Raw genomic sequence first — 9465 nt, 5'->3', positions numbered from 1 at the left:
ATAGCAACAGCTGTGTGGAGGTTCCGTTCCATAACCATAACCCACAGTTTGTTGGCTTGTCCTCTGAGATTGAGGTTATGTCACCAAGACAATAAAAAAAAAGAATGGAAAAAGCAACAACAATGGCCTTTTAGCAGTGGCTGTGTCTCGATAGTCGTAACTAGCTCCCTTTCCTTGTGTCCTTTCCTTGTGTCCTTTTCCTTCATGATCAGTGATCTGGAACGGAGTGATACTGTAGGTAAAAAGCAATATGGTGGAAAGACATCCAATCCTTTCACCTGTTAGAGGTCCTGAAGGAAAGGAGATGAGGGGAGGAGACAAGGAAAGGAAGTAATGAAAGACTATTGAGACCCAGCCGGTGTCTATCAACTCAAAACACCTGATACTTCCTTAGTGCTAATGAAGGAAAGGAGACAAGGAAGGAAGCCAATGATGAATATTGAGACACAACGCAAAGCAGTGTATCTCAACTCGAAACACCATCCATAGCATAATCATCAGTACCATACTATCACTGCATGGTTCTGGTTCTGAAAACCTGTCGTTCAACATCCAACTATGGAATCAAATGTTTGGTTTCAGGAATGTAGAGAAAAACAGTTAAAAAACAGTTATACTGTCTTGTTTAAATTAATAGGTTGTATGATAACGATACCTGTGTGGTAGGATATATGGGCTGCGTCCCAATAATCTCTCCTTTCTCCCCAAGTGTGCACTTGTTCACTTTCCTTTATGGATTTCAAAGGAAATGACTGGAATATGGAACTCCCTCTAGAGTCCAGCCCATGCCAACACCAATCCAATTATTTTACATTTGTATGGAGTAGTGAACGAGTGCACACTTCAGGAAAGAAAGGGAGACTATTGGGACACAAGCCAAGGAGATCTGTACAACAGGAGGTCATCTAACATTAATCAGACATACCCTAGCCGACTAAATGTGTCAGATGTATTTTGTTTATATTGTTAAATGCACATGCTTTTCAAAAATAACTGACATGTAGTCCTGTAATTGAACTAGATTGCATCTTATGTGTGGCCTCCGAACTTTCTTTTACTGTTTTTAATAAAGGATTAACCTCGAATACATCTGTGTACCTGTAGTTTCCTACTATATATTTCTACATATTCAATACCAGCCTACTTACAACAGGGGAGTAATCAAGGTTCAGGTGAAGTAAGGTGAATGTACATTTCAATTCAACAATGTCATATATTGTCAATGTGGACTATTCTTGTTGCAGTCTTGAGTTTTCTGAATTGACCCCAACCCTGTTTGTAACACTGGGTTTATACGTAGTGTAAACTAGCAGCCGCCCAACAGCTTGTCTTTTATTAGATCACCATGACACTACACACATCTGTGGGATCATCTGGTTCTCCTCTCCATCATAACAGACTGATGATCTGGTTCCCCTCTCCATCATAACAGACTAAATATCATCTGGTTCTCCTCTCCATCATAACAGACTGAAGATCTGGTTCTCCTCTCCATCATAACAGACTGATGATCTGGTTCTCCTCTCCATCATAACAGACTGGAGATCTGGTTCTCCTCTCCATCATAACAGACTAAAGATCTGGTTCTCCTCTATCATAACAGACTGAAGATCTGGTTCTCCTCTCCATCATAACAGACTGAAGATCTGGTTCTCCTCTCCATCATAACAGACTAAATATGATCTGGTTCTCCTCTCTATCATAACAGACTGATGATCTGGTTCTCCTCTCCATCATAACAGACTAAATATCATCTGGTTCTCCTCTCCATCATAACAGACTAAATATCATCTAGTTCTCCTCTCCATCATAACAGACTAAATATCATCTGGTTCTCCTCTCCATCATAACAGACTAAATATCATCTGGTTCTCCTCTCCATCATAACAGACTAAAGATCTGGTTCTCCTCTCCATCATAACAGACTAAATATCGTCTGGTTCTCCTCTCCATCATAACAGACTAAAGATCTGGTTCTCCTCTCCATCATAACAGACTGGAGATCTGGTTCTCCTCTCCATCATAACAGACTAAAGATCTGGTTCTCCTCTCCATCATAACAGACTAAATATCATCTGGTTCTCCTCTCCATCATAACAGACTAAATATCATCTGGTTCTCCTCTCCATCATAACAGACTAAACATCATCTGGTTCTCCTCTCCATCATAACAGACTAAAGATCTGGTTCTCCTCTCCATCATAACAGACTAAAGATCTGGTTCTCCTCTCCATCATAACAGACTGGAGATCTGGTTCTCCTCTCCATCATAACAGACTAAAGATCTGGTTCTCCTCTCCATCATAACAGACTAAATATCATCTGGTTCTCCTCTCCATCATAACAGACTAAATATCATCTGGTTCTCCTCTCCATCATAACAGACTAAATATCGTCTGGTTCTCCTCTCCATCATAACAGACTAAAGATCTGGTTCTCCTCCATCATAACAGACTAAATATCATCTGGTTCTCCTCCATCATAACAGACTGAATATCATCTGGTTCTCCTCTCTATCATAACAGACTAAATATCGTCTGGTTCTCCTCTCCATCATAACAGACTGATCATCTGGTTCTCCTCTCCATCATAACAGACTGAAGATCATCTGGTTCTCCTCTCCATCATAACAGACTAAATATCATCTGGTTCTCCTCTCCATCATAACAGACTAAATATCTGGTTCTCCTCTCCATCATAACAGACTAAAGATCTGGTTCTCCTCTCCATCATAACAGACTAAATATCATCTGGTTCTCCTCTCCATCATAACAGACTAAATATCGTCTGGTTCTCCTCTCCATCATAACAGACTGAATATCATCTGGTTCTCCTCTCCATCATAACAGACTGAAGATCTGGTTCTCCTCCATCATAACAGACTAAATATCATCTGGTTCTCCTCCATCATAACAGACTGAATATCATCTGGTTCTCCTCTCTATCATAACAGACTAAATATTGTCTGGTTCTCCTCTCCATCATAACAGACTAAATATCATCTGGTTCTCCTCTCCATCATAACAGACTGAAGATCTGGTTCTCCTCTCCATCATAACAGACTAAATATCATCTGGTTCTCCTCTCCATCATAACAGACTGAAGATCTGGTTCTCCTCTCCATCATAACAGACTGAAGATCTGGTTCTCCTCTCCATCATAACAGACTAAATATCATCTGGTTCTCCTCTCCATCATAACAGACTAAAGATCTGGTTCTCCTCTCCATCATAACAGACTAAAGATCTGGTTCTCCTCCATCATAACAGACTAAAGATCTGGTTCTCCTCTCCATCATAACAGACTGAAGATCATCTGGTTCTCCTCTCCATCATAACAGACTAAATATCATCTGGTTCTCCTCTCTATCATAACAGACTGAAGATCTGGTTCTCCTCTCCATCATAACAGACTGAAGATCTGGTTCTCCTCTCCATCATAACAGACTGAAGATCTGGTTCTCCTCTCCATCATAACAGACTGAAGATCTGGTTCTCCTCTCTATCATAACAGACTGAAGATCTGGTTCTCCTCTCCATCATAACAGACTAAATATCATCTGGTTCTCCTCTCCATCATAACAGACTGAAGATCTGGTTCTCCTCTCCATCATAACAGACTGAAGATAGAGGGAGGAAGAGTTCATTATCAATTTCAAAGAAAACATGAAAACAAAAGACTGGAAAAATAACTGTTTGTAAGAGCTTTATTACATATTTATTTTCTCCAAATGATTCACAAAAAAATCTTGAGTGTTTTACAGGAGTGACATGTAGTTCTCATCTTGTACACATGATGGCGTCTCAGTCCTAGCCTAATAGTTCCAGGAAGTGAGAGAGTTGAAGGACATATGAAGATTTTTTTTGCTCCTTAATCTATACCATATACAGGATATATATTAGCTATTTGGAATGTAAGCAAATTACTTTCATCCATTGTTTACTGGCCATTCATTTTATTCCATCGTCCAGTTACATTTATAACAACTGTATTTTGAGAACCTATCATTTATTTCACAAGAAACTTTGATACCCGTTCATCTTTAGGCAGGCGAGATGGTCTCCACCTTCACCTCCTTTTCTTTCACCTTGGAGGAGGAGCGCCACTTGTTCCAGGCCTCAGGGAGAAAAGGGATCTTCTCCAGTCTAGAGAGGTAGATGATGGGCTGGATACTACTGCTGATGTTAATGAAGGCGTACCCCACCGGCTGCACCAGGCAGCGGAACGTATCCAGAGGGTAGTGGTCCTGGAAGGGGATATCAGAACACTCAACTGCTGTGCAAATAATATAATAGGATTTCTCTTTGTTCATCTGGCAATATCACTGAGGACAGTGTTACTGTAGGGTTGCAACGTTCTGGTGACTTTCCCAACATTCCCAGGTTTTCCAGAAATTCTTGTTGGAGAATTCTGGGTTTCCTGTTTATTCCCTTCCTATTCCAAGAATCTTCCAACCAGGATTTCTAGCAAACGTGGGAATTTGGGGAAAGTTACTGGAACTGTTCAAACCTGTAGACAAGCCATCTAGGAATGTATCTTTATACACTGCTCAAAAAAATAAAGGGAACACTTAAACAACACAATGTAACTCCAAGTCAATCACACTTCTGTGAAATCAAACTGTCCACTTAGGAAGCAACACTGATTGACAATAAATTTCACATGCTGTTGTGCAAATGGAATAGACAACAGGTGGAAATTATAGGCAATTAGCAAGACACCCCCAATAAAGCAGTGGTTCTATAGGTGGGGACCACAGACCACTTCTCAGTTCCAATGCTTCCTGGCTGATGTTTTGGTCACTTTTGAATGCTGGCGGTGCTTTCCCTCTAGTGGTAGCATGAAACGGAGTCTACAACCCACACAAGTGGCTCAGGTAGTGCAGCTCATCCAGGATGGCACATCAATGCGAGCTATGGCAAGAAGGTTTGCTGTGTCTGTCAGCGTAGTGTCCAGAGCATGGAGGCGCTACCAGGAGACAGGCCAGTACATCAGGAGACGTGGAGGAGGCCGTAGGAGGGCAACAACCCAGCAGCAGGACCGCTACCTCCGCCTTTGTGCAAGGAGGAGCAGGAGAAGCACTGCCAGAGCCCTGCAAAATGACCTCCAGCAGGCCACAAATGTGCATGTGTCTGCTCAAACGGTCAGAAACAGACTCCATGAGGGTGGTATGAGGGCCCGACGTCCACAGGTGGGGGTTGTGCTTACAGCCCAACACCGTGCAGGACGTTTGGCATTTGCCAGAGAACACCAAGATTGGCAAATTCGCCACTGGCGCCCTGTGCTCTTCACAGATGAAAGCAGGTTCACACTGAGCACGTGACAGACGTGACAGAGTCTGGAGATGCCGTGGAGAACGTTCTGCTGCCTGCAACATCCTCCAGCATGACCGGTTTGGCAGTGGGTCAGTCATGGTGTGGGGTGGCATTTCTTTGGGGGGCCGCACAGAGGTAGCCAGAGTGTGCTCGCCAGAGGTAGCCTGACTGCCAATTAGGTACCGAGATGAGATCCTCAGACCCCTTGTGAGACCATATGCTGGTGCGGTTGGCCCTGGGTTCCTCCTAATGCAAGAGAATGCTAGACCTCATGTGGCTGGAGTGTGTCAGCAGTTCCTGCAAGAGGAAGGCATTGATGCTATGGACTGGCCCGCCCGTTCCCCAGACCTGAATCCAATTGAGCACATCTGGGACATCATGTCTCGCTCCATCCACCAACGCCACGTTGCACCACAGACTGTCCAGGAGTTGGCAGATGCTTTAGTCCAGGTCTGGGAGGAGATCCCTCAGGAGACCATCCGCCACCTCATCAGGAGCATGCCCAGGCGTTGTAGGGAGGTCATACAGGCACGTGGAGGCCACACACACTACTGAGCCTCATTTTGACTTGTTTTAAGGACATTACATCAAAGTTGGATCAGCCTGTAGTGTGGTTTTCCACTTTAATTTTGAGTGTGACTCCAAATCCAGACCTCCATGGGTTGATAAATTGGATTTCGATTTATTATTTTTGTGTGATTTTGTTGTCAGCACATTCAACTATGTAAAGAAAAAAGTATTTAATTAGATTATTTCTTTCATTCAGATCTAGGATGTGTTGTTTAAGTGTTCCCTTTATTTTTTTGAGCAGTATACATCAGGCAACATCATTAAGGACAACCATAGAAATAGAATCACTAGAACTGGCTTCCTCATTTAAGTCAATGGGTCAATGAGTCAATGGGAGTCAAGTCAATGGGTCAATGAGTCAATGAGAGTCAAGTCAATGGGTCTGTGATTCTATGGGAGTCAAGTCAATGGGTCAACGAGTCAATGGGAGTCAAGTCAATGGGTCAATGAGTCAATGAGAGTCAAGTCAATGGGTCTGTGATTCTATGGGAGTCAAGTCAATGGGTCAATGAGTCAATGAGAGTCAAGTCAATGGGTCTGTGATTCTATGGGAGTCAAGTCAATGGGTCAACGAGTCAATGGGAGTCAAGTCAATGGGTCAATGAGTCAATGAGAGTCAAGTCAATGGGTCTGTGATTCTATGGGAGTCAAGTCAATGGGTCAATGAGTCAATGGGAGTCAAGTCAATGGGTCTGTGATTCTATCTATTGTATTTTGATGGACAATGCGCCCACCCAGGTCATCACCTGAAAAGGGAACAGAGCCACCGGCGGCAAGTAGTTGAACACGATGATGGACAGGACCGACATCACCATCTTGAAGGCTTTCTTCTTCATGGGGTGCATGTCGTCCTTCCCGGAGCCGCGGGACCTCTTCAGGGCCACCAGGATGGCCCCGTTACACAACACCATCCAGCCAAACGTTGCCAGGATTGTCCCTGTAAAGACCTGAGGGTAGCAGAAGTGGATATTTATCAAAGAAATATGTAAATGCACCTTCTTAGCCGTGTTTTTATTTGGTGTTTTTACCTTTAACTTTTTGTTTTAGTTGTTTTTATTAATTAATGTATGTTATTTATTTATTATGTTATACTGTGAAGTGCATTGTATTGCTACTTTTGTCCAATATGTGCTATACAATAAAGTGGGATTGATTAATCTATTGATTGATTGCTTGATTAATCTATTGAGTAATTGATTGATTGATCTATGGATTGACCTTCTCGAAGTTGTGCAGGCCCCCGATGGTCTTGACGGAGGCGTAGGTAAAGGTGAGCCCCAGGACCACCGCCGAGAGAGACACCCTGTACTTGGTGTCCTTCAGCTGGCCGTAGGAAAGAGGGAAGAGGACCGCCACAAACCGATCTAAACAGATACAGGACAGGAACAGAGGACCGCTGGTGTCCTGGAGGAGAAGAAAGTGGAGAAAAAGGAGGAGGAGAAGCAGGAGGAGGAGGAGGTGGAGGAAGAGGAGGAGAATAGGAAGGAGGAAGAGGAGGAGGTGGAGGAAGAGGAGGAGGAGGAGGAGAATAAGGAGGAGGAGGAGGTGGAGAAAAACAAGTTTACTTATTGTCAAATGTCACAGATGAGATGTTACGTACAAAATAATGGCCCCCTATTCCCTATATAGTGCACTACTTTTGACCAGAGCCCAACAAGCACTATGTAGGGAACTGAGTGTCATTTTGGATGCAACCTCTACGACATATATTCCCTACATAGTGTACTTCTTTTGACCAGGGCCCATAGGGGTGTCCATTGGGATCTGGTCAAAAGTAGTATGCTATGTCACAGGGTACAATTTCAGACGCTGAAATTCCAGAATCCAAATACACTAAATTCTCCTTTATCCTATAGCCCTGCACCTTGACGCCGAAGGAGAACATGAGAGCGGACCAGACATCCTTGCTGTGCCAGTAGTAGAGGTTCAGATAGCTGAAGGGGACCATGATGCCGAAGTAAGCGTCCATGAAGGCCAGACAGCCCAGGAAGATGTCTGAGGAGGACGGCTCCTTGCGGTTACGGAGCAGAATCACCATGACTAACACAAGGCAAGACAACAATGTTATTAGCTAGTTTCATCGTCCATCAGAGACAGAAATTACTTTTTTTTCTCTGCTCCCGACACACAAAATATAAACACACTGAAAGGAGTATAGGGTCAGGGGTCAATACTCTGGAGTTATGTAAATGTAAACACACTGGAAGGAGTATAGGGTCAGGGGTCAATACCCTGGAGTTATGTAAATATAAACACACTGGAAGGAGTATAGGGTCAGGGGTCAATACCCTGGAGTTATGTAAATATAAACACACTGGAAGGAGTATAGGGTCAGGGGTCAATACCCTGGAGCTATGTAAATATAAACACACTGGAAGGAGTATAGGGTCAGGGGTCAATACCCTGGAGTTATGTAAATATAAACACACTGGAAGGAGTATAGGGTCAGGGGTCAATACCCTGGAGTTATGTAAAGATTAAGAGCCTTGCTGAAAGACACAATGGTACAAGATAGTTCCTGGGATTGGAATCAGCAACCTTACGGCTACTGGTGGACTGCTCTTACCTCTGTAACCTCTGGGCTACCTACCTAAGATGTTAGCGGGGAGTCCCAGGAACACGTTGAAGGTCTGAACAGACAGGTCGAAGAGGATCCCTGACACGTTCTCCTCGCACCCATCAAACACACTGAAGGGTTTGACCGTAGCGTTGGTCATGAGGTCAGTAACAGTACTGTTGTTCATGGGGTTGAGAGCAGTGGGGAGGCTGGTGGTGTTGAGTGATGAATATAGAATGAGAGGATCCTCCATGGTTTACTTTACACACCGCAGAGGTCAGAGGTCAGATTAAACAAGACTGATGGAGATACAAAAAAAGATGAATAAAAGTGGGGGAAAAAAGTGACTTAAAGATGAACAGACACTTATTAATGAATGTATTTATGAATTGATCTAGTAGATACATAATACATTATTACTAATTGTCACTAATAGATATACAGATTGGCAGTTAAAAGTAAACCGTCATGAATAATCAACGTAATGCATAAATTATCCATCAAATGTCCGTAGTAAAATCTAATTTAGATGGGTGTATATATGTTAATCTCCAAAGTCCTAGTTTAACCTTATAGTGAGGAACTGACCCACAACTAATGAATTAAGCATCACTAAGTATGCTTCCATTTGCCAATGTCTTCATGTCAAATATATCTGTATATATAGTCCCCTTTAACATCATGGTATAGCACCTTATTCCATGCTTTAAAGGCCCAGAGCAGTCAAAATTATGTTTTTCCTGTGTTTTTGTATCATATTGTACACCAGCTGATGAAACTAACACTGTGAAAGTGTGAACAGATGTATTAGTGTTATTGTCTAGTAGTTGCTGGTAGAAAATACAATCTACCTTCTAATCAGCAGGTTTTGCATGGGTAGAGTTTCAGCTTGCCTGGTGACATCACCAGGCGGTATAAGTTGTAATAGACCGGTGGCAAAGAGAGTTCCAAACCTCATTCAGACCACTCAACCTCATTCAGACCACTCAACCTCATTCAGACCACTCGACCTCATTCAGACCA

General features: G+C 43.0%; 1 protein-coding gene across 1 annotated transcript; it reads right to left on the bottom strand.

Annotated features, from left to right (window-relative positions):
- Window positions 1-4042: 4042 nt before the first annotated feature.
- LOC115170520 (G-protein coupled receptor 183-A-like) lies at window positions 4043-8746 on the bottom strand. The gene is made up of 5 exons (XM_029726734.1): window positions 8476-8746; window positions 7750-7925; window positions 7104-7289; window positions 6632-6832; window positions 4043-4246 (listed from the first exon to the last, which is right to left on the bottom strand). Exons 1-5 carry the CDS (start codon window positions 8693-8695, stop codon window positions 4043-4045), a joined length of 987 nt encoding a protein of 328 aa, XP_029582594.1. The 5' UTR covers window positions 8696-8746.
- Window positions 8747-9465: the final 719 nt, after the last annotated feature.

The sequence above is a fragment of the Salmo trutta genome, chromosome 32 (assembly GCF_901001165.1).
Source record: "Salmo trutta chromosome 32, fSalTru1.1, whole genome shotgun sequence".
Lineage (NCBI taxonomy): Eukaryota > Metazoa > Chordata > Actinopteri > Salmoniformes > Salmonidae > Salmo > Salmo trutta.
The sequence above is the reverse complement of the archived record's forward strand: the minus strand, read 5'-3'. Positions and strand labels throughout refer to the sequence as shown.

Excerpts from the sequence above, each read along its gene's own strand:
- LOC115170520 (XM_029726734.1), bottom strand. The coding sequence starts at position 8,695 with ATGGAGGATCCTCTCATTCTATATTCATCACTCAACACCACCAGCCTC. Across the intron at positions 7,926-8,475 it reads ACTCCCCGCTAACATCTTAG|TCATGGTGATTCTGCTCCGT; the intron begins GTAGGTAGCCCA and ends GCCTTGTGTTAG. Across the intron at positions 7,290-7,749 it reads TGTTCTCCTTCGGCGTCAAG|GACACCAGCGGTCCTCTGTT; the intron begins GTGCAGGGCTAT and ends CTTCTCCTCCAG.